The sequence below is a fragment of the Cinclus cinclus genome, chromosome 13 (assembly GCF_963662255.1).
Source record: "Cinclus cinclus chromosome 13, bCinCin1.1, whole genome shotgun sequence".
In the NCBI taxonomy this organism is placed as follows: Eukaryota; Metazoa; Chordata; class Aves; order Passeriformes; family Cinclidae; genus Cinclus; species Cinclus cinclus.
Window position 1 is genome coordinate 15930775 of NC_085058.1, and position 24326 is coordinate 15955100.

General features: G+C 46.6%; 1 protein-coding gene across 3 annotated transcripts in view; it reads left to right on the forward strand.

The window, feature by feature from the left end:
- The first annotated feature begins 1359 nt into the window (after positions 1-1359).
- Positions 1360-24326, forward strand: part of CHD2 (chromodomain helicase DNA binding protein 2) — a 54504-nt gene continuing 31537 nt past the window's right edge. Inside the window, exons 1-5 of one of the 3 annotated variants that reach the window (XM_062501137.1) lie at positions 1360-1972; positions 2307-2440; positions 15256-15463; positions 18204-18290; positions 24007-24068. In XM_062501137.1, coding sequence (XP_062357121.1) covers positions 2379-2440; positions 15256-15463; positions 18204-18290; positions 24007-24068 — 419 coding nt within the window. In that variant the 5' untranslated portion in view covers positions 1360-1972; positions 2307-2378. Of the gene's footprint in view, positions 1973-2306; positions 2441-15255; positions 15464-18203; positions 18291-19294; positions 19416-24006; positions 24069-24326 lie in introns of those variants that run through there. The other 2 variants (XM_062501138.1, XM_062501139.1) reach the window with 2 other exon arrangements.

Below are 24326 nucleotides of genomic sequence, written 5' to 3' on the forward strand. Positions count from 1 at the left end.
ATTGTCTGTGTTTAACTTTGCCTTGCTCGGACTTTTTTGGAAATACCCATTTTTGCCATGATCAGTTGCTCATAGATGTTCCATCCAGCCATTTTGGTGGTACACGCTTGCCCCAGTTTGGTTTTGCCATGTATTTTAATGGTGGAATTGGATACTGGGACCAACCTGAAGGGTTTCTCATTCAAATGAGTGGATTTCTTGTGTGTTACCAAAAAATGCTTGGAATGGTCTTGCATTGGGTTTTTTTGGTTCTTGCAGTCAAGGTGCAAGGAGTCTTTTGTGAATAATTGGTAAAGTGGAAATTTTTTTCAATGGTTTGTGGCATTGGAGCGTTCCTAATGAAACCCCTTGTGGAAAGAGGCTGGATGGTTGTAGGAGATAAATGGCAGGTCTGTGGAGGAATTAAAGAGGATGGTGTTGGTTCTACTGGTGGAAGCCAATGATTTTGGGCTGTTGGGATGCTGTGCCGTGGATGTTCCCATGGAACCTTAAACTAGCCCATTGCCCCTTTGTCCTCCAGTGGTCCCCCAGCAGCTGATGCCTGTCCTCTTGTGATGCTTATGAATATGCTGAATGTCCTTGTGCTTTTAAGGCGTTGTTTTTGGTCATGGAAGACAACTGGCAGTCAGAACCAAGTGTTCAGGGAATACTTGGATCACATCCATTCCCTTGGTGATACATCCTCTCAATTCCAGGATGTTGTGTTGAAGATGTCCATTGATTGATTTGCAGTTCTGCAGCTTGGCTGTTGTGCAGCTTTAAAATTAATTTGTCGTGTTAAAATCTGTTAATGACCATGAATGGGTTAAGAAAGTGCATTAGAAATAAGCAGTTGGGTGGTGTTGGACTGGCTAGACCGTAGTGCCATGGTGTAGCTGATGGAAGTGGTGTGGCTGCTGGATTTGAGTTGTTGGGGAAGCCACTAGGGAGGCGCTGTGGAGCTGGAGGGCAATCTCAGCTCTGCAGGCTTGGCTTGGGAGCGGGTGATGCTCCTGTCCCCCCCTGCCAGTGCCAGCACTGGGGGGCAAAGGGGAGAGCTCTTGTCTGGGGATTCTGCCACCCAACTGGGGGGAAGCTGCCCCTTGGGTGGGGTGACCCCCAGGGTGGGCTGCTGCTGCCTGCATGGCTGTGAGCTCCACTTCCATGCCTTCAAAATGGCTTGTAACAGCACCACTTCCTGTCCAGGGAGGAAGTAATTTTAGCCCAGGCACTGAAATATTTAGCAAATCTTTAAAACAAAAGGCATAAATTCCATTTCTTTCTGGCTTCCAAAGGGTGCCTGAGCCACATTGGGTTAAGGTGCCCCTTGAGCTGGGGTAGTTGGAAGGAGCCAGGGCTGTGGGGTAGCGGGCACCCTTTAGGTGGAGGCTCTCTCTTTTTTTGGTAGAAATGAAGGGGTGGGTCTATGGTACATCACCTGAGTTGTGGGGTAAATGTAGAGAGTGTCAATCAAAGGCAGAGCTCAGAGCTGGGAAGGAGCTCTAGATGGCGGCTGTGCCTTAGAGAGAGCGCGCTCAGCTCCGTGCCTTCCCCAACACTTTACGCAACTTTCCCTAACTTTCAGGCAGCCTCAGGGGGCCCCCACAGCCCCTTGCCTCTCCTAGGCATTAATCGGGGGCCGAGCGGACCTTTTTCGGGCAGAAAAGCAGCTTTTGAGGGCTCCCTTTTCGTGCCTTGCTGGAAAGAAGAAGCCGTGGAGAGAGCCCAGGTCGTTGTTTTTCCAGCTTAGAAGCCATGGCGTACCTCCATTTTTGTGCGCTCTCCTAATGAGCTTTTTCCCCCGGACATTTTTGTACCAATTACCGCTTCTTTTGCTTTATCGGCAGCATATTTTTGGGATTAGTATATATATATTTTTTTCGTTTTCTGAAATTTGTATTTTATCGGTACAATTCTAAATATTTTGGATCTAATGTTTTTCCACTATCCGAAACTAATATCGACTTGGTCCTGGCGGCGGTGCATGGATCAGGTAGGTGAGCAATTAATAATAATAATTTTTAGATTTCTGCCCTTTTGAGTACTTTGATTTTCGACCGATTTGTGCTGTATTGGGATGACGCAATAAGATACAGAGAATATTTGCATCCAGTGTTACTTTGGGAAAGTTTGCAGGATGCTCCTCTCCTTGTTTATTCTCGGATTTTTCTTGTAAAAATGATTATTTGTTTTAAATCTCCGGTTTGCCGTGTTGATCAGTGCTGTGTATTGTTATAACAATATCATTGCAGCGTCAGGACTTTGTTCCTGATAATGAAAGCCAGTGAAACGAACTGGGACCTTACCTTTCTTTCAACTTTTGACAGTAAATACCTGGGCACAGGACTTCAAAGCAAACAGACACCCCTGACCCCCTTTTAATATTTAAGAATAAAAAGATGATGAGAAATAAGGACAAAAGCCAAGGAGAGGAGGGTTCAGTCCACAGCAATGCATCGAGGTATGACCTATCAACTTTCTTTTTTTTTTTTTTTTGTAAAACCTGTGAATACCCTGTTTACTTTGACAGCCTTGGGTTACTGTCAGTGCTTAATAGAAAACATTTTACTGATTTTGCTTCCTTTTTAAGGAATGACCTTGAGATTGTTAGCATGCCACACCCTAATTTTTTTTGGTAGCAATTTCTGAAACTTGTGTTGTGACTTAAGGGCCCATGTCCTAGGCAAAAGGTACTGTACCTTTATTCAGGGCAGCCCTTGCCCCTGTATGATGTTTTTCCAGCTTTTGAATTTCAGTTTTTAGGTTTTTTGTGCTGTGAAAAATGACCTTGTCGGTTAAGCCATTGCTGCATTGCACCATTTTACATACAAGGCAGATTTTTCTTTGAAGAATCTCAGAAGTCTAAACTTTAACTGAGGGCCATACAGAAGCCTGGTGTAGTAGTAAATTATAGTAAATAGGCACAAGAAAAAGTTACATGAATGAAAAAAAGCTTATTTTAAAATATAAACTGGAAAGTGCCTGTTTGTCAGATACCTCTTAACTTCAAATTTTATTTGAGCTTGTAGAACTTTGATTCTGTGGAGGTATTTTAGAACATTTTTATACAATTTAACCAGACTTTGCCCTGCTGGTGATGGCATTTTGTATCATAAAATATACACTGGGACTCTTAACAAGAGGCACCGAATTATTTGCTTGCTTTGTTTAGCGTATTTTTGCTCAGATTGTTTTTATTTACTTTTGTCAAGTAATGAGATTATTTACAGATTTTTAGAAACTTAACCTTGATGTGGGAAAAGTGTGAAATACTGAAAATGTTTGTTTGCTGGGAATGCAGAAGTGTGCAATTACCAAATTGCTCATTTTGTGTTTAAAAGGTCGGCTCTTCCAAAAATTGGAAATTAACCTATATGCGTTTTTGTTAGTTTGTAAATATCACTGAGTTTTTCATTCTGTTAATTTCAGTTGAATCTTGGCCTGTTTTTTTTCTTTTCTGGTGTTCTCTTCCTGCATTTTTAACCAACATTAATAAAAAAAGAACTCTGAACTGTCTGTTGTATCACATGTGCTCTATGTGATGTTCAGGTGTTTCAGTAGTATTTTTGATGTCCAGTATTTAGCCTTCTTAAGCACACGAACTTGAAATAGTGTGGCAATATATATATATTATCAAATTACTGTAACCTTCTAGTATTAACTTGGATGGTGTTCTGGGTGTATTAAAATGCAGTCAGTTTTCAAATTCTAAAATAAATATGGGTAAGATTGTTTAATTTGAAATTATTAATAACTAAATTAGCCTCAAGGATTGTTGAGACAGATCTTTTTAAACAGATCTTTTCTAATAATGCAGTCTAAAAACGCATCAGTTTTTCATACTGTGCTTTCTTTACTGTAAATGCACACAAAATAGGTAAAAAGTCACCGTTTATAAAAGTTATTTTTCAGGTTATATAAATTTTTATGCTTTGCTGAAGTGGAGATTATCAACAAGAGCAGCAGTAGACATTTGTTGAGGAAATTGAAAGTGTTTTATCAGTATTGGGAAGGAACAGGAGCTAAAATCTGAGCCATGTAGCAGGAGTCCCACAGGGGGTTTTGTCCTTAGGGGTATGAGATTTGCATAGTGTCTCGCGTGCTTTTGGGGTTTTCATTGAAAGGTTATTTATCATAATTGATCCATTTACGTATAACACCTGTTGTGTGAGGTTACCCTTTCCCCCCTTCACATCTTTTTTTTCTCAAAATAAACCTGCTGTGTGTGACACCAACACACCTGAAGTGTGGGAACAATCGAGCACAGGATATTTGCAAGTGAACCCTGTTGAGCTTATTTGTGAGTCAGCTCAATGTCATAAAATGGGCTTTACTTCCTGAGGTTGACCTGAAGTAGGGGAAATGATTTCTAGGAAGTCAAGCCACCACTTTGCTGTATTGTAACCCAGAAATGCCCCAGTGTCTGCACTTCACATGCTGCTGAGACCAGCTTGGCATCTGTGGAAGTACCTGAAGGAGGAAGTTTGCACAGTCCTGGTGGGAGCCCTGGGCGGTGGAGGAGGTGGATATGGCTGATGCCATTCACCTGGGCTGGAGAAGGGTGTTAAGAGTGGAACAAAATTACAGTTCTTGCATACCACTGTAGTGCCATAACTGAGGAACTGACTCCCACTTTCCCAGTTCTAAGGAAATGCTGAGGCCTGTGTGGAATAGACAGAAATGCCTGAGAATTGTCCCAAAGCAGATGACTGTTCCTGGGAATAGAGATGGTGTTAACTCTTTACAGTCTGTAGGCTGAGAGTTGTACTCCTGCCTTTCCAGGTGCCCAGCAACATCCGTCCTCTGTGCTTTGGCAGTAAACCGAACTTGGAGCTGAGTGATTATTTAATGTAATTTTGCCCAACAGGGAAAAGTTGCTCTGGGTCTGCTGCAGTTCCTGCTGACCCCCAGCTGCGTGCCTGGGATTTGCATAAGTAATTGAACACAATCTGCTGTATTTTGTAGCATCTTCAGTACTGTGTCCTTAAGGCAGGTGGTGTGGAGGTACATCCATGGTCGGCCCTCATGGGAAGTGCAGAGGCTGGAGGCAGGCTGGGGCCCCCCTGAAGCCCAAGAGCGAGTTCTGCGGGGATAGCAAGTAACAGGCGTGGGATACGTACTTTTCCCTTAACTGTATCTCCTGCAGTTGCTGTCCCACCTCTGAAGCACCCGGCATGGGAACGCTTTGAGCTTGCAGCCCCTGCAAGGCTGGACAAGCTCTTCTGTCTGTATCCAGCTCTGGGCTTCTCTAGCATTAAAACAGCTATTTTGAGGGAAAGAACAGCTTGCGGTGGGTTAGCTCCCAGGCCGTTTTCTGTGCAGAGCTGGAGCTCCGAGGTCTGAAATGGCGTGTTTTTGCTCGGCAGCCACCTCCCAGCGCAGGGCTTTGCGCAGCACAACACCCTCGCCTGACGCGGCAGCCATTTTACGGAGACGCCGGTGCACGCGAGCCAGCGCTCGGCGGAGCGGGGGAGAGGAGGGGAACGATCCCGTTAAGCACGAACGGCCCCCGGTGTGCGGCACCGGGGGCAGGGGGGGGCAGCCCGTTGTGGTTGCGGCAGCGGCGGGCCCGGCTCGGGGTGCCGCGGACGGCCGGCGCCGTCACAAAATGGCCGTTCTTTGTGCCGCACCGCTCGGGCGCCGCGGGAAGCGGCCGCGGGGTTCAAAGGCCGCCCTGCGCCGGCCGCGCCGCCATTGGCTGCGCGCGCCGCGCGGGCCCCCGGGAGCGGCAGCGCCGCCCCCCCCGCTTCCGCTCTCGGCCGGGCGGGGGCTCGCACGGCCCGCGCTGCAGCCGCCTTTGGTTTTCATACTGCGAGCTCTTCTGAGCGGTCACTTGGAAAGAAGCACGGCTACTTTTTGCTGCGGATTCCCACCCCCCCCTTTTTTTTTTTTTTTAAGGAGGGGTACTGTTTTCAGTATCCTGAAATCACCAAAATTCACTTGTTTGCTTTCAATGCACATTTTAAAACTGATTTTCTTTCAGCTGAGTGGGAATATTGAACACGCTTGTTAAAATGCCTCAAACTGTGGGTTTCAAGTTTTTATCCAGAAGACGAGTTATTTTTTAGCTGTTGTGGCCATGTGCATGTGCGAGGCTTTCAGTTTCATTTGCACCGCTTCATTCTTCAACGAGGACTTTCTTTCTCCCTTCCTTTTTAAGCTTTAACCCTTTGTGAAACTGTGCAGAACCTTTTTTGAAAAGGAAATATGCTTGATCAGTGCGGGACATAAAAGGAGTAATGTTCAAGGAATTCATATGAATCATGATGTAATCCGTGTGCAGCACAAAGGAGATTGTTCTTGTTTTGCTTTGTTACTGTTTCACATTACCCTCGTGAAGGAAGTGTCTCATCTAATTACGCATGCACAGTTCTGAGGCTTTCAACTCCTCTGTTCCTTGTTTCGTGATTGCTGCCAGAGATGGATACAGTATATACAGTGCTATAAAAAGGGCTCACCAACTGCAAGAAGCTACATTTAGCTGAAATTCATTGTCTTCTGGATTGTTCTTTTTTTAGTTCAACATCTTAAGCTAATTAATGAAGTTTTAGAGATTCTCTAAAATGCATGACTTTTGCTGAATAAAAATCGGAAAATGGGAATAAAGAGCTCACCTGGGTAATTCTGTAACCCAGTTTCTGTGCTGGGGCAGGGGCATTGCCACGGCTGAGTGCGCGTGTGTGCAGGCGTGTTCCCAACTGCATGAGCGCCTTCAGCCGAGGGAAGGTGACGTGGCTCAGATCGCAGATTGCAGCCTGTCCCCCGTTCTGTCCGGCGGGTTGATGTTTCACCTGCTGCTTTCTGAAGGCAGCAGTTGCTCTTATCTGCACCTTCCCCCACTTCCTCCAGCGCTGGAGCTGAGCCGTGGCTCCGCGGTGGCATTTCCAAGAATGCGGATCCTGGCTGTGCCTCGGGATCAGCGCTGGGGCTGCCATAACCACACTTCTACCTAAAAACAAACACTTCCACTGGGAGCTTTGACAGGGTTCAGAAGGAGGGCCGGGAAGGCACCGATGTTTCATTTTAATCTCTCCAACTCGGTAGAGGGATAAACCAATTCCTGTCTTTGTTTTCATATTCCACGCCTCAGAAAGTTGCACGTAGCATTAGCCGGTTACTGAACTGCCAAACTTGTCTCTGAGGAATTTTTATACTGGGACGTCTCTTAATTCAGGTTTGTCAGTGCTGGTTTTGAGGAGCAGGTGAGGGTACCTGGTCCTGATGTGAAGTGCCTGAGACAGTGAGCAGGAGTCTAGGGACTGAACTGAAGCTTCTGATCCATGGACTGGCTGCTCTTGAACTTGAGACAGCCCAAGTAAACCTACTTTCTGTGGGTTTGGCATCTTACACTGTAATTGCATCTCCCGATACATAACCTGGAGGTCTGTGTGTCCACTGTATCTTATTTCATGTTGGACACAGGGGTCCCAGCAGGAATTGCAATATTCAATTAGGCTTCTAAGTTCTGGATATGGAGAAAGCTTCTAAATCACTCCTTGCCCCTAGCTGAAATCGAGCTCAGGAAGGAGCTGATAACGGCTGGAGAAGGCTTCTGTTCTGCTTTCTCTCCTCTCCTTCAAAGAAAATAAATACAAACAGCACAGCACTGGGGGAGGGGACAGCCTGGATGACCACAGCTAGATAAAAGCAGCCTTCTAGCAAAGAATGTGCTGTTCTACTGACATGGTGTCTTACATCAATCTTTCTGGTGTGCTGAAATGCCACGTAAAGATGCTCTTTCAGTGTGTGCCGGTGTGTATGTGAAGCCCACCTTCACATCCCTTAGAGGGGCCTTGATATTAAAGAAAAAAAGCCCAGAGAAAAAGTTCACCCCTAGTACCTGGCAGTGAAGCTTTTCTGAGTCTGTCACACTGTTAATGCCTCATTTTCTTAGAGCAGGGAGTATCTTTTGGAAATAATGAGCCAAATGTTGCTGAGTCTTTCCAAATGTGCAGCAGCTCATTTTACATTACAGCTTGTGTAGCACTGCTGGTAAATGATAATTTTCAATCTCCACCTTCTTTTATATTTACCTGTGGACTAATCTGTACTACATGTGCTTTTCTTACATTGACTAATAAGGGTTAAAAATTAAAAAGTTTTTAACAGTGATCTCAAGATTCCTTTCTGGTATTGTGCTGGAAGTGCTGGCATGGCGTTTGATCTTGGCGGAGCTTAGTGGAGTGTGTCTGCCAAGCTCCACAGACGGGATGGGATGGGATGCTTAACACTTCACTGTTCACCAACCTTTACCCCAGCTATGAACAGGGGTGTTGCAATGTCAAAAATCCACTGACTCCAGAACACCCGACTCCTTAAGAAAAAGCCGTGTTGCAACTATTTCTGTTTCTTGCAAGTGTTATTGTTAGGTATAGATGACTTAATAGAATTGCTAATACTTTTAATTCTAGGAGTCGCTTGCCCCTCTCTCATGGGGAGGAATCTCTGTGCTTCACTACAGAGTTGTCACCAGTTGAGATTTGAATGCCATGTGTTGTCTGTAAAACTTAGGCTTAGTGATGAGCCTTAAATCTCTTGGTTAAAAACAGCTTTTAAGAGTCACTTTGAATAACCCCCTCTGACCAGATCAGCCTCCCTTTTTCTGAACTACAGGTCACCTGGAGCAATAAAGGAATTTCTGCACCATCATGTAGGGACAGCCCTGCCCGCTGTCCGAGGAAGGTGTGCACCCCCGGGCCTTGGGGTGAGGAGGAGCCCGGAGCTGCCAGGAGCCAGCGCGGGTCCTCCCCTGATGTGGGATGTGGGGCCTGGAAACGCTTCCCTGCCTCCTGGGAGGGAGAGATGGGCTCTTTCAAACCCTGAGAACTGCAATTGTTCTCCCCTTTCTGTGCAGGGAGAGGGAAGGATGCTGCCAGACAGGTTTTGACTCCTTTTGTTGTCGCTCTGCTTTTTTCTTTTCCCCCCTCTCTTTTCCCACTAAACATCCCAAGCATTTTCAGCCTCTGGCTTAAAGATCAGAGAGGAGAGAGCCAGCTCTCCCCATCATGAATGAATTGCTCCTTTTGCTTGCTTATGCAAGCACAACATAGCGTCTTCCTAGTGGAGGAAAAACCCTCACCAGCTTTTGGAAAGTCTGTCATTCCGGATAGCCCAATGTGCTTTGCTGAGCTGCAGCAGAGTAGCAAAGGGTATATTTAGCTCTGCCTTTGGCATTTGGGAGTCCTGTGCCAGGGTAAGTAGCATGGGCCAGAACAGGCTGGAAAGCCTCACAGCCTAGTTTGGGTGGGTATTTTGGATCCCTCTTGGCTGCATAATCCCTCAGCTGGTACTGCAGCACCATGGCCCAGCTGTGCCCAGAGCTTTGTGAATGTAATTAACACCCAAGCCTTGCAAGCCAAGTTTGCAGGCACAGGTGGGAGAAGTGTGGATTCTCCATGAGAACTTCTCACATGCTGAGAAAAAAACAGTAGTTGCTGATCATAAAGTTGAGGTTAGGGAAATTTTTTTATGCTTCTTTCAAGAACATGGTAATCTGGAAGGGGCAGCCCTGTCACCGTGGGAGTTTGTTGTGCCCTTTTAAAGCTGACCCAGATTTGGACAAATCATATTTTGAGTATTCAGAGTTGTTTGAGACTCACTCCCAAACAGTATGAGGAGCCTGATTGTGTTTAGAATATTGTAATTTAAGTTCCTGCTCCAAGACACATCGATGTGTAAAAGTACCATGCGTAGGTATGTAGAGTAGAGGAGTATTTTTCTTCCTTCCCCCCCCCCCATTTCTACTTTTCCCTGCAGGAAATAAACTGGGAAAAGCTCTTTCACTGAATGACCCTTCTCAAGGTTTCTCACTCAGAAAATCTTTGCTTTGGGAGACAGGCAAGGACCAATCACTTTTTAGTAGACTTCCAGAATAAAATCAAGGGAGCTGAAAAAGCTAGGAATTTGTTTATCTTCAGTGTCACAATCTGTCCTTCGCTTGGCTCTGCTGCACACTCCATGTGCTGTGTCTGTATGGCCTTGTCTATGATTACTGTGGTGTTTGCTCAGTCCTCTGTGGTACCCATGTTATCTTTATCCAGTGATCTACAGCAAGAACCTATCTTGCATTCCTCTCCCTAGCTTGTTTAGCCTAAAGGTTAAATTTAGTTTAGTGCCTTTTTACAGCTAGACCTGTGACTTGAGTACACATAACAGCATTGATGGTGCTTGTTTGTGTTTGCAGTATATATAGACATTACACGTATGTTTATATAGAAACACAGAATGGGTGTTGGAAGGCACCTCAAAGACCATCTCACTCCTGCCTCCCTGCCATAGGCAGGGACACCTTCCCCTAGACCAGGTTCCTCAGAACCCCATACATCCTGCCTCAAATGTTTCCAGGGAATGGGGCATTCACAAACTGGGCAGCCTACTCCAGTGTCTCAGAAAGCTCACAGTAAGGAATTTTTTCCTAATATTTAATCTAAACCTACTTCATTTCAGTTTGAAGCCATTCCCTTATCCTGTCTCTACATGCTCTTGTAAATAGTTTTTCTTCATAATGGGGAACATCACATTTATAGATCAGATATTCAAAGGAAATGTTTAACAGCAGCACAGTCCTCATCTCGGCGTGTTTGTCCTTTATGTGGTTTGTCACTGTGCTTGTGTATCCCACAGTTTGGGCAGGTCACTTTAGGAAGACAGACCTGTTTAAATACTTTTAAGTTGGTCACCTGCACTGGCTTTGCTGTTCTGTGCTTTGGAGTAAATCTCAGGTTGGTTCTGCTGGTGGATGGGAGTGGCTTGGAGCAGCTGTCAGCCTGGGCTGAAGAGCTGTGGGGGCCCAGGAGCTTCTGAGGTAGAGCTGGCTCTGCCAGACACCCCTGATCTGGATCCTGCCATGGTCCAGCCAAGGCTAGCGGGGCTGTGGGGACAGGACATAGAGTTGGGCTGACCCAGCAGCTGCCTTCAACCCTGGGCTGCTCACCCCTTTTCAGGATCTGTTAGATTGGAAAAGACCCCTGAGATCATCGAGTCCAAGCTGTTGTTGCATGGTCCACTCTGCAACTCTGTTTCCACTGTTCTGTTACTGTAAAGGCTGGGTCTGAGTTGGGCTGAAGCCATTGCTGACCTGCTGTTTCTCTGGGCTATCCAGGTGTGCCCTCAGGAAGCCCGGCCGGTCCAGCCAGTGCTGGGTGTGGGGTGCAGGGTGAGGAGGGATGGGAGCAGGGAGGGTTTGTGTCCCAGCCACCTGCTCAGGGCATTTTGGTGTCAGCAAGCCGTGGATGTGCACCTGGGTGTCAGTTACCCACAGCACTCGTGATGCTGTGACCAACAATGCGCAGGAGTTAAATACAATGGTTCCTGCTGTCATCCAGCCCCTGATGTGATCCAGCCATGGGACAATCTGCCAAGGTCCTTCTCCAGCCTTCACAGGGTGGTTTTGGTGCCGAATCCCTGTGGAGCTTGAGAAGCCCAGTGGAATGTTGCTGTTTGGATTCAAACTTGTTTAGATGCAAAACACTCACAACAGTTCTTAAAGCTGCGAGGAGCTTTGCTTGTGGGAGGATCTTGGATTATTCATCCTCTTTTAGTCCCCTGTCTGAATTGAAATTCTCTCCCTCAAAATCCATATTCTAAACACTGGGACAGAATGGTCCAGTTAGCCTAACTGGTCCCAGATAGAGCCATTCCCCGATCAGTTCTTGGTTTCACAAATGCATATTTGGGTCATTTTTTCAGCTGTCTCACACCTTCTGGAAGCATATCTACTGTTCTTACTGAGTGAGAGCATATGATTTGCTCTTTGCAAAGATGATCTCCTATAAAATAAAGTCATATACGAAATGTTAAATGCAAAGTCTGGAGGCTTCGGGCACGTGGTAATTGCCTTTTAAACTCAAGATGCCTCACTGTAAAGGGTCTTATCGCTGCCTTTCAGCTACTTATTTCTTGGAAAGAACCTGTCCTTCTTGGTAAGGAATGATTTAGTTGTGCTCCCCCTCAAGTCAGGAGCAGGATCTTAATTAAAACAGACTTACAGCCTGAAGTTTTTCTTAGAAACCAGAGGAATGTATTTGGCTGAGTCTTTGCAGATCTCATCATTTTTTAGGAGCTTCTCACTTCAAGGAAGTTACCAATGGTCCATCTGTTGCTTTCTTTTGATGTTCGTGGGTGTTTTTGGAGGAGGGTGGTCTGGCTGAATTGTGATTTTGGTGACAATTAATTATAGCTTATTCCTCACTTATAGTTTAATTGAAAGTAGGTCTTGTTTGGATGCTAACTCAGGGGCATTAAACCAGGACAAGTTCCAAAAATAACTTCTGAAAAGAGGACTTAGGTCTCCAGGTATATACAGTGTTAGGCGTGATTTGACATCTGATGTTGCTAATACATTCTATTCTGTTGGCAGGTAAAAATGCTTCCTCATTGTCCCAGTGACAGTTAGAAAGGATTATTTTATGAAAATAGGCCTTTCAGTTACCTTTTTTATCTGATCAACATAGAAGAGAAGACAAACACATATTCTGCCTCAATAACAGGTTGTTCATTAAAAAAAAAAGAAAAAATACTTTCAGCAGCCTTCAAAAGGGATAACAACTTCTTATCTGTGTTTCTTTCCTTAGTAGGGGAAGCAGGTGTGCAGGCAAATACCTGCACATACAGATGTATATGTCACCAGAGAAGTCTTCCTCTTTTCAGTTAACACAGTTCACAGCCTGAAAAAAAAAGAAATACAGTGTTCAGACAATGTTGTGGATAAAGCACATGAATTATGGCTATTGATGTGCAGAGAGCCTGTGTCCCTGTGTCCTTGAAATAAAGCTTAGGGCTTTGAGGAACAAAGAGCTCCAGAGGAGGACACTAATTACTGTTCTGACTCTAAACAAATACTGTCGGAGCTGTCTGGCCTCAGTCTTGCCTGGGCTGTTAAAATTCCTTCCAGCAATTGCTCAGAAATCAGATCAAAGGAAGAACTGTCTTCCTCTTCCGTAGTACATCCCTGTGGGACACAGAATGCCAACATGCCTCAAGCAGAGCCTGATGCTGCCACTTACTGTTGTGACAGCAGAGGTTTGGATGCTTCCAGATCCCTTCCTTTGCAGAGGCCCAGTGGGATGGTGTCCTGCCAAGCCCTGGCCATGGACACCATCCGTCCCCAGAGCTGCTAGAGTGCCATTCCCAGGATCAGTGTGGCAGCACCGTGGGCTGTGGCACCATCGCAGGTCACGTATGTTGGCACCACCAAGAATTATGGCTGTGGCCCCACAGGTTATGGCCGTGGCACCACCACAGGTCATGGCTGTGGCAGTGGAGGGCTGTGGTGGACAAGGGGGGGACTGTTGTAGAGCCTGCAGAACAAGGGGTGTAGCGGGACACAGTGCGTGAGGCTGCACCTTTGGTTCTCGTGGACAACCATCCATGGACAGGGACAGGTAGGAGGGACTGGGCAGCCTGCGAGGGCCGTGGTTCAACCTGAATTTCCAGCCCTGCTTGGAGGATGCAATGTGATAACCCCGCTCCCTCAAACCCAGGTTGGGACAGAGAAACAGCAGCCGCGGGTTATGGCTGCCCCCGCTCCTTGCGGAAGGGGCTCCGTTTGTGTCCCCTGAGGCTCGGAGGACCGCGCTCCCCGCGGTTCCCCTTCCCCGGGGATCCATGCGGGGATCGGGCACGGCCCCGCGGTCGCAAGATGGCGGCGGAGGGGCGGCCGCGAAATGGCGGCGGCGGCTGAGGCGCGCTGGTGCTGCCCCCTGCCCGCTTCCCGGCCCACAGCCGCCGATCCCGGGGCTTGTCCCGGGGTTTGTCCCGGCCCACAGCCGCCGATCCCGGGGCTTGTCCCGGGGTTTGTCCCGGCCCACAGCCGCCGATCCAGGGGCTTGTCCCGGGGTTTGTCCCGGCCCACAGCCGCCGATCCCGGGGCTTGTCCCGGCCCACAGCCGCCGATCCCGGGGCTTGTCCCGGGGTTGGTCCCGGGCCGGGCCGCGGCTCCGGCCGGCCTTCCCCGAGGGCGGTCCCTGCCGAGTCGGAGTAAGCGTACATGTGCCCACGCTTGTTTTTTGTTGTTGTTGTTTGGGTTGTTGGTTCGGTTTTCTTTTTGGTGGTTGTTGTTGTTTTTTTTTTTTTCCTTTTGTATTACTACTTCTGGAATCGTGAAATCTGATCAAAGCATTTGATGTACTTTGTTACTTTTGTACAAATGCAGAAATTAAAGATCTGTTTAATCCCTCTGAAGTTTTCCTGACTCTTCTTTCATAGTGTTCTACCTAAGTGAATCCTTAAATATCACAAACACATCCAGCTAGCAGTGCAAAGCTGACTGGGAAAAAGGTGCTCCTTGTTACAAAAGTTTATAGCATTGTGCTTATGTTTGTGGCACTGGGGTTTGAATGCTGCCTTGCCAGTCCACCTGTGATAAGGTGTACTGAGATTTCAGTTTGCTTTTTTGGTTCTAAAAATAAAAAAAAATATATGTATGTTTGGAGTGATTGGGCAAAGGTACTTGAATATTTTTGCCACCTAAAATCGTTTGGCCTCTCACTGTTTTCCTGAGGAGCCTTTATTTAAGGGGATACTCTGTGTGTTATCCCATTTTTATATAAAGATACACACACACACACAAAAAAAAGAGGGAACTACACCTCCTTAGTGTTCTGCTGTCCCATTACTGGCTTGAGAGATGCAGTGTGCACAGCACTGGTGTAATCCTTTAAAGAGGAGCTGCCCCAGCCACAAGCCCATATAAGTTTTAATCTGCCCTGTTGCTGACTTCATTATTTTTGCAAAAACCATTGTATATTAACATCATTTGTGGTGTTGTGGGTATAGTGATTGATACTGGCCTCTTCCAGAGAGTGGATATCAGATATATTTGGAACGACTGGCCACACTGGGATGCAGTGGAGAGCCATGCTGGAGCAACTTCTTATCTTTAATTCAGCAGGATGGTCTCCGGATGCTGCAGCTCCCACTGCACCTCACTCTTCCTCGCTCCAGGACGTCCGGATCCTCCCAGCAGTACCTGTGCTGCTGGCACTGCTAGTGCTTCTCTTCACCTACCACCACTGCTTTTGTGCTGGTGATGAGCAGGAGATCCTGGACAGGGATTTTTGGGGCTGTGCTCTCACCCGTGTTCATTGCCAGTCCTGGGAAGGAATTGTCTCTGCTGCAGAATGCCATTGTGGGGTGTCTGGGCCTGCAAGGTTCACATTTGCATTCAGGCTTTTCTAAGCCTGTTGTTGTGGCCCCCATGTCTCAGGTTTGTTGGCTGAGTATTTCACAGCTGTGTCAGTGCAGTTAAAATGTAACCTCTTCTTTCTCTACCATTAGTCACTCAGCATCTGAAGAAGCCTCTGGCTCTGACTCTGCAAGCCAGTCTGAAAGTGAGCAGGGAAGCGAGTCAAACAGCAGCTCCGAGTCCTCTGAGAGTCAGTCTGAATCTGAAAGTGAATCAACGGGTTCCAAATCCCAGCAGACCCCTCCTGAAACCAAAGAAAAACCAGCCTCTAAGAAGGAAAGGATAGCAGATGTTAAAAAGGTATTACCCCTGCTGCTCTGCACAGACACGTTACTTCTGTACCCACCACGGAAGGTCAGACAGCAGGACCTCAGTGAAGCTGTGCCCAAATTCCTGGCCACTTTGCACATGGACCAAACAACCTCTGACCTTCATTGTCCCCAGAGTCTGTTTGGTCTGTGTGCTGGAGCCCTGCTGGTGTCACCTTTGAGAGCAGGAGCTGCTGTGTTTGTGGAACGACGGCTGGGGCACCAAGCAGATGCTGGTGGGAACAAGGGGCAGGTGTCTGTCATCAGTACGTGATCCTGTCATTTCATCCTCTCCCTCTGTCTTTCCATTCCTCTCTCCTGTCTCTCTCTCAGAAGTAGTAATGCCTCCCCATGTAATAAATAATCAGGAAGAAGGTTTGTTAAGGGTTTGAAGTTTGAACCACTTCGGGTTTTTTTATATCACTCTTCCTCTCAAAAAAACCATAGGAAAAAAAAAAAGAAGAATGAAAAAGCTATTTAACTTCTCTTATTTATTAAGTCCAGAGCATTGCTTCTTTGTTGTGTTCTTTTTTTTCCTCTGCAGCTTCCCAGCTCCTCCCTAGCAATACCCCTCACATAGCCAGGTTTTCCCTCCATTTGCTGTCCAGCAGGAAAGGGGATTGTGGGTGTTACTGCACATGGTAATCCCTCTGCACCCCACCCAGGGCAGAAGCTGATCTCATGTACCTGCTTTACCTGAGAGATTGGAGACACTTGAGTAACACAGGGCAGTGTAAGGTGAGAAAGAGGAGCCTAAATACCATTTGGAGACAGGAACTCAATGAACTGAGTTTGCTTGGGAGGAGAATATTCTGGTTAGGTCAGCTTGTTTGTTTGTTCATGGTATGTAACTGTCCTGTTGTTCTTAGCTGTGAGTTGCCCTGGGCATAGCTTGCTCCTGAGAGGGAGTTTTATGGAGGAAGGTGCTATGTGTGGTAAGGATAAGGAGGAAGGACAGTGCTTCCAGCCTGTGCTCCCATGGACCTGCCAGGGAGAAGCGAAGGACTTTGTTACCACCTTCTCCCTCCCACAAAGCTCCAGTCTGCTGGCTCAGGTCATGGCTAAATCCTCTGGTGAGTGGACTGGCAACAGTCCTTATAAACAGAGTTTATAAGGCAGTTCTGTTAACACCATATTAAAATTTATGGTGTTTTGTTGATAAGTGGGCACCAAAGGAAGTCTTCTCTCCCTCTGAAGGATTCTAAGAGCACGTCCCTAACAATTAATGTTAACATAACCCTGTGAGGAAGCGCATCTGTACACAGGGTGATAATTAGCATGGATGAAACATGAAAAGGTCAGGACACCCTCTAATAAGAAAGCCTCTCCCTTCCTTAATCTGCCTGGTAATGGGTGTCTTCCTTAGCTAAGTGTAATCTAGACATGTTGATACCTCTTCCCCTTGAATAACCAATGCAATTAATTATTACATTATTGTTTATTTGGTATTTGTCCATATATACCCATGAAGGGGAGGTTAATTTGTGTTAGGTGCTATAACGATTTGCCATGGAAGATGGTCCCACATTCAACCCATGCCATTTAAGAGATGAAAAGACAAGTTCTGCAGATGGTTTGGGGAGCATTAAATTTGAGAGTTCACTCTTTCATGAGAATGTACTTCAGTACTTGCAGGCCCAACAGATATGCACTGTCACACTGTCCCTTATCCCGTTACTCCTTTAGCAGAGGCAGAACAATTGCTGGGCTGTAACCTTTATCCATCACTCTCTCAATCCAAATCACTGCTGCATCTGGCAGCGCATTTTGATTTCCTTTTCCTGCCAGTGGCTTGCAGAGATATTTGAGGATTGGAGGCAGAGAGAATCAGAAGGAAATGAATAGATATAGACAACTAAGAGCTCTGCTGAGGGAGAGGGGAATTGTTGGTGTAGGAATTTGAGGGGTGTGGTGGTGGTTTGTGTCTTCCTTGTAAGTCTTGTGTCCTGTGTCACCAACACAGCTCTGCATTCATCCCCCTCAGGGCATCCATTTTTGTGTCCCCTTCTCCTACCCATCCACAAGAACAATTGCATGCTCTTAAACACAGTGTATTGAACTGGTGAGGGCCTTGTTTTACAGCAAAGAGCACAACCATTCCCAACAGCCACCTCTGCATATCCATATGTCCTGTGCTGCCAAACCACATTCCCATCAGTGCATTTGGGAGAGGAACTAGCTGCTGCTGCCTTGCCTTGCCAAAGGACAGGGTATCTTGCTCCATTTGCCATCCATTGACTGGGCCACAGAATTCACCTTTGAAGCTGCAGCTGGCAACGTCTCCAGGCAGCTGGTGGGGCTTTCCACCAGGAAAGGAGTTGTTCTGGAAGCTATTAGTGACAGAGAATTGCCCTGTTGAGTTGGTAGATCTGTTCGTTTCACATCCAAGGTGTTGCCTCCATTCCTTTGGCTGCAGAGGACTGGTTACCTCAACACTCTGTCCTTCAGCCTGAGCGAGCTGGAGAGTGATTTGTGCCTTGGTTTCCTTGTGCCTTGGAAAGATGGACCACTGTAAAGATAACACTGAGATAAACACATGCTGCTTTAGAGAGGTGTCATATATCCCAAAATAATAATAATATTTTTCAGCCAGTTTTTTAAACTGTCCATCTACTGGTTGCTGACTCCCTAATGGTTTTTTGTTCATTTTTTAAAGCCACCATCAAACTTCTCTAAAATGTCAAAAATAATTGGGGTGAAGCAGGCCTTCTGATGGTCTGTTTATTTTGCAGATGTGGGAAGAATATCCTGATGTTTATGGGGTTAGGAGGTCAAACCGAAGCAGACAAGAACCGTCACGATTTAATATAAAAGATGAGGTAAGGATAAAAAAAAGGATGAGGGATTACTGAACATATAAAACCAGCCAAACCCAAAGAGGAAAGGGAAGTCTCAACTGCATTGTCTTGTAAACACTGAGTCCCAGCTTGGTGCATGGATGTTGGAGCTCACAGTCAAGGTCCCAGTCCTGTAACTGGATCCTTGGCCTGAGACCTCTGGAGTGAGCAGGACACTGCGTGGGCTGAGATCTGCATGCACTGCTCTGATTGCTGGAATGAGGCGTAATGCGAGTCATGCTCTGCTGTAGGAACATCCTGGAGAGGAATCTGTGTAATAAAAAACTCTAGAATGGAACCAAAATGCAACACAAATCCAACCAGGAATAAAGGAAAGTTCCCAGAAATACCTCATAGCTACAAAACAGTCATTGTTGTCCACCCTGGAATGGATCCCACTAATAAATGTATTTGTGTGTGTGCAGCTTTATGACCCATCACTTTTCTTTGGTTGAATATTGGTGACTCTTTTATGCTTCAATTGAAGGTGACAGTGGTCAGAGCCTGGCAGCCAAATCTTCTAATTGTTCCTGTTTCAGAACACTGTTTGGGTTTTTTCTGAAGATGTAGAAATTAGGTGCCACCTTCATTTGCATCTGACAGGTTTTCTGCCTGGAGAATTTCATCTACAGGTCTTCAGGAAGGTGGAGTAGTTATAGCAGAGGGGAAAGAGAACCAGAGAGAGGCATCTGTGGAGAGCCTGGGGCTTGGGGCTGGGAATGTGAAGATAAGCAGCAGACTTTGAGCAGAGCAGGAGCCCAGTGACTCAGGCTGTTTGTGCTTCACCACCAAGATGTGCGTTTGGATGCGCTGGGTGTCACACGCAGGTCTCCAGCTCCTTGCTCTGGTGCGTTATTGCTGAGCCTTGGTGGCACCCCAGTGCCACCAGCTGCCCCCCAGACTCCTGTGCTGGCTGTCCCGCAGAGCAGAGGTCAGGAAGGGGCTCAGGGTGCACCATTGACGTAGCTTTTGTTTTCCTTTTCAAGTTGGCAGAGGCTGGGCTGGCCGGCCGCCCCTCTGTGCGATGCCCCGGCATGCACTGTGCCGGCGACCTCACACCCACCCCAGAGCTCCGCTGCACACCCCCCTGCCCTCTTAGGGGCCCAGGTAAGTCCCTTCTTTTTTTGTTTTACAATATTACGTGGTTTTGCAAATGTTGTTTTCTTTTTCAATATCTTTATTTCCTACTACTTAAGGTAAAATAAAAAAAAAAATGAGATGCAAAAACTTTGCTATACCACAAAATATTGTAAAAAACAAAAAAAAACACAAACAAAAAAAACCCCAACAAACCAAAAACCCAAATGCCCTCCAGATGACCCCCACTGCAACTTCTGTGAAACAGCTGAAATTTAAAAAATTGGAGCATCCCTGCCCCCTCTCTCCCCAAAGCAACTCTGACTGCTTCCCACAGGGCAGCTCCCATCTGCAGCAGAGTCCAATGGAGGGTGTGACCTGTCAGGAGCACAGTGCTGGGGCCTTGCAGAGAGCAGGAGGAGATGGAAGGGCTTGCTCTCAGAAGACACCAAGAGAGAGGAAATAGCATGGTTCAAGCCTTTGTGGTGCAGAGCGCTCCTTGCTGCTGCTGGAAGGGGCAGAAACCCAAGGCACATCTGAAGATGCTTTTTGCCTTCGCAGGGTTAATCCTGTCGCCAGTGACCTGCACCTCTCCTTGCTGCTTGGGACTTCCAGCACAGTCTCTGGGGGCTTGTCATTGCCTTCTTCCCTAATGCTTCTCTGGAGATTAGCTAAGAGCATCGTGCAGGCAGTGTGGCAGGCTCAGAGACCAGAGCAAGGATGAGCCATGGCAGCTCCCAGTGCTGCCCAGTGACTCACCTGTGCGGGGGAGAAGGTGCCTAGGTGGAGGTGATTCAGGTTTTGGGGCCCTGCTCAATGACTGTGTCCTCTTAAAGCAGCACTCTGGGTAGGGTTATTTGTGTGTTAGAAATTGTTACCTTCTGGGGGTTTCTGGGCTCGTTGTGTAGGTGTCCGAAGTGTGATCAGGGAGGGTGATGACTTGTGATCAATACCCAGGCGTGGGCTGAGCAATCGGGGAAACGAAAGTACAGCTTTGCATAGGAGCACAGATCTGCTCAGAGGCCCAGAGCTGTCTCCAGGAACAAGAGAACGTGTGAGTTTTTTTAGTAAAAACACAGCTTCCCCAGGCATTTTCTTTGCAGTTGATTAATTAACTTTAGTTTTCAGTCAGGGGATGTGAGGCATGCAGAACCAGGTGTCTTTCAGAGTATTTAAATTGGTTAAATTTAAATTGGTTAATTAACCAATTTAGATACTCTGAAAAGGGGAAGATTTAGGTTAGATATATAAAGGAAATTCTTCCCTATGAGGGTGGTGAGGCCCCGGCACAGGGTGCCCAGAGAAGCTGTGGCTGCCCTATCCCTGGATGTGTCCAAGGCCAGGTTGGATGGGGCTCTGAGCAACCTGATCTAGTGGAAAGTGTCCCTGCCCATGGCAGGGGGTTGGAACTGGATGATCTTTAAGGTCCCTTCCAACCCATAATTTTTACCATTCCATCATTCTGTGATTCTGTGCCACTTGAGAAATAAATGTGTCCCAACCAGACACAATCTTTTTACTATAAAAAGAATAGTTTCATATTGAAATCGGTGACAAATGTCAGTGTAATTTTTCTGTCAGAGAGAGGCCAGAAGTCACACACCAGTGTGTTCTAAAAATACAGCTGGTTTTCTTATTGGAAAAAAAAAATCTGCTCATTTGCATTTTTGGTTAGTGATTTGCCTCATGTATTTGCTGAAAATTCTAACTCTGCTGGTCTCACTGGGAAAGAGAAGTTCAGCAGACATAAAACTAACCTGGTGAACTGAGATTCTGCTCCTTTTCTGGAACATTAGTTTGGCCTCTGTTAAGCCTGAAATGAGCAAGTCCTCACTTTGACTTTAGTCTGAAATACTTTTGGCTCTGTTTAAGCAAGTCATTAGCTCTCCTAATGCAAGCTCCAGAGGCTGATTTGGACTTCCTCTCCAATGGCCTGGAATCTCCTTTTCTCCTGGCCTGGGCTAGTGGCAAGGGCATTCATGGATAATGTAAAGGAGCAGAACTTTGAATTGCCCTGTGTTGTTCTGCTTGGTGCTACATGTGCAGCATCATCATGTTTGTTCAGTGTTGCTCCACAGCAAAATACAATACAATTAATCTAGTAAAAGTGTGTGCACTTTATGTGCTGGGAGAGGGAAAGAATTGATGGGAAGAGTCAGTGAGGCATGGAGAGGGAAGGTTGATCCCTTTAGCTGGAGATGGGGGAATTGTAAGAGGCCAGATCCTAGTCCAGCTGGAAGTAGTGGTGCAGGATTAAGTTGGGCACATTTTGATAAGGGGGAGCCAGGATTGTCTTTTCCCTTGGCAAAAGGGAAGGAGCAGCACCCCAACAGGGCAGCCTGAGCCCAGCACTGGCACTTGGGCTCTGGAGTGAGCAGTGTGACCCCAGCATCTCGTACTGGGCTGACAAAAATCCCATTGGGACTGGGATGGACTTTGCCGGTCTAGCTTGTGTCATTTGGGGAGGTGACATTATTAAAATTCAATCTGCGTGTGATTTCCCAACCAGTCTGTTCTGCTGGTGGTGGTGGCGGACGGACAGGGCCTCGGGTGCATGCTCTGGACCTGGCACACCCTGGATCTCTGGCTGTCCTCTGTGCTTCCTAAAACAGGGACTTCACCATCAGGAGACATGAGGGAATGGGAGGAGATGCTGAGGATCTGCAGCACGGTGCTTCCCAGCACTCCATATTGGGATGGGGAGGATGTGGGAGCACAAGGCAGGCACATGACTCGGGGTGGGGACTGCCTGTGTCAGGGGAGATAGGGCTGGGCTTGACACCATCCAAAACAGACAAGGCTGTCTTTGAAAAATGTAAGAGAAGGTGGCTGAGCTGCAGTCACAAGTTACATTTTTCAGGGTGGAAGAGGGGAGGAAGAGTCATTTAGAGATAATCATCAGCTTTGTAGAGGCAGTGACAGAGCAGGGGGAGAGTACAGGCATTAGGAAAATGGACACCAGAAACTTGGAAAATGGGATTTTGGCACAGAAGTGGTGTTAACTTCAAAGAGCTAAAGGTTGTATTTGGTTTTCTTCCAATGTGATCTCTGACGCAAGGCAGAAGAGAAATCCACCTCTCTTTACTTGCGGCTTGCCAAAAAGCCAGCAAGAGTAAACGTGCACTGTGAGGCAGCTGTTAAAATTATGCCCAATTGGAATGGAAGAGTTTCAGAAATGGATAAGAGATTAAAAGAGAAAAGGAAAGCTTGTAAATTTTGTGTGTCAAAACTGAAATCTGTGGAATGCTTGGCTTGTGTTGCAAGGGTGGGTAGGACTCTCCATGGTGTTTGCCAGGCACTTGCTTCATGGTTGGTAAATGAGACAGGGATTTCATGCAGGGCTGTGAAACAGGTGGATGAACATGTGTTTGTAGTGAGATATGGTGCAAAAGGTGTTATTGTGCCACATGCAAGTCTGACACCAAATCCAGGAAAGCTCATGGTCAGACATGGCATCCAATATTTTAGTGGATTTTAGTGGGTACAAGTGAGACACTGATACGAGTGAGACAGAAGTTTCTGTGGGTGGAAGGAAAGCTGGAAAAGGGAATGAAGGATGCACGTTGCAGCTTGCACCATTTCACAAGGTCCTCGTGTGCACTGCTGTGTGAGCTCTGTCCAGGAGGGCAGGGTTAAGGGATGCAAACATGGTGATGGACAGACAGTGCCTGGACCCAAAACTGAATACTGTGGCAAAAAGCAGCTAGAAGTGGAAGATTTCCCGTAAGTGTGTGGAGCAAGCAGTCTTGGAGGCTACTTCTCTCATTTTAATACTTCTTTAGAAATCTCACATGGGTTTCTTCAGTTTTGTTCCTGCCTATTTTTGTTTTCTGGGGGAGGCTAAGGAAAAGTCATGTTATCTGTGTGGTGATCTGTTTCCACGGCTGACTAGTTTTTATGAAAATGGGGTTGTGTGAAACCAGCATAAAGAGATTAGCTATCTTGGTCTGTGGGAATTCATGATGCCCGCTTTTAAAATAGTACAGCAAGTAGTTAAAATAGCTCTAGATATATTTAGCCAGAAAGACTTCACTGGTGGAGACTGTAGGACTAGGAGGAAGGAAAGCAGCAGGACTCGGCTCTGACCCAGTAAGGTCCTTGGTGACTTTTGCTGTGGGAGAAAAATCCCAACAGCAAGAGAAGGACACTTTTGATGAGAATACTGCCTTTTAATGACAGTATTTTAATTTAATTCCTTGTAGGAAGTTTGTGCAGTGAAGGCAGAGATCATATTGCATTTGTGGGGATAAATTCACCTATGGGTTTGCAGTCCCTGGGGTGTTGCACACACTGCAGGTCTGCCTGGCCACTGCTGCCATGGTGTCTGCTGGGCACTGGGGTTGGTGCTGAGGGGTGGATGGGTCCTGAGCTCAGGGACTTCAAGACAGGTGATGTTCTAGAGCTCTCCAGGCTTCCTGCAGAGTTTTCTTCTTCACACTGAGAGCAGAGCAGCTGGACTGAGGTGGCTGTGTTGGGAGGTGACTGCTCTGCACCAAAGTGTCCTTCAGGCTGCAGGGAAAGGACTCCAGCTCATCCCATGAGCTCGTGTTTCACTTGCACCCTCCAGGAGCCAGTCCACAACTGAAGCCTACAACTTGATTTTCTTTCTTTTCAATTAAAGGCAAGTAGTGAATCTGAAAATGAGAGCCCAAAAAGAAGACGCCAGAAGCAGTTGAAAAGAAAGTAAGTTTCTAAGGAAAGGGTTTTGAGTGGTGATGCCTTGGTTTATATCTCAGAACAGTAGTGCATTGGATTGCTTGGTAGGAGTTGTCAACATGATGAGCTTGTAAAATAAGTACTTTAATAATACTTGGGATTACTGAAATTGAAGTATGAATATGAGTCTATAGATGGATGCAATTTTCCAACTTTTGTCTTTATTTTCCTGCTGTGCCTGTGATGGAATCTGAATGAGTCAGGTTCACTTTCTGTTGTCAGTCT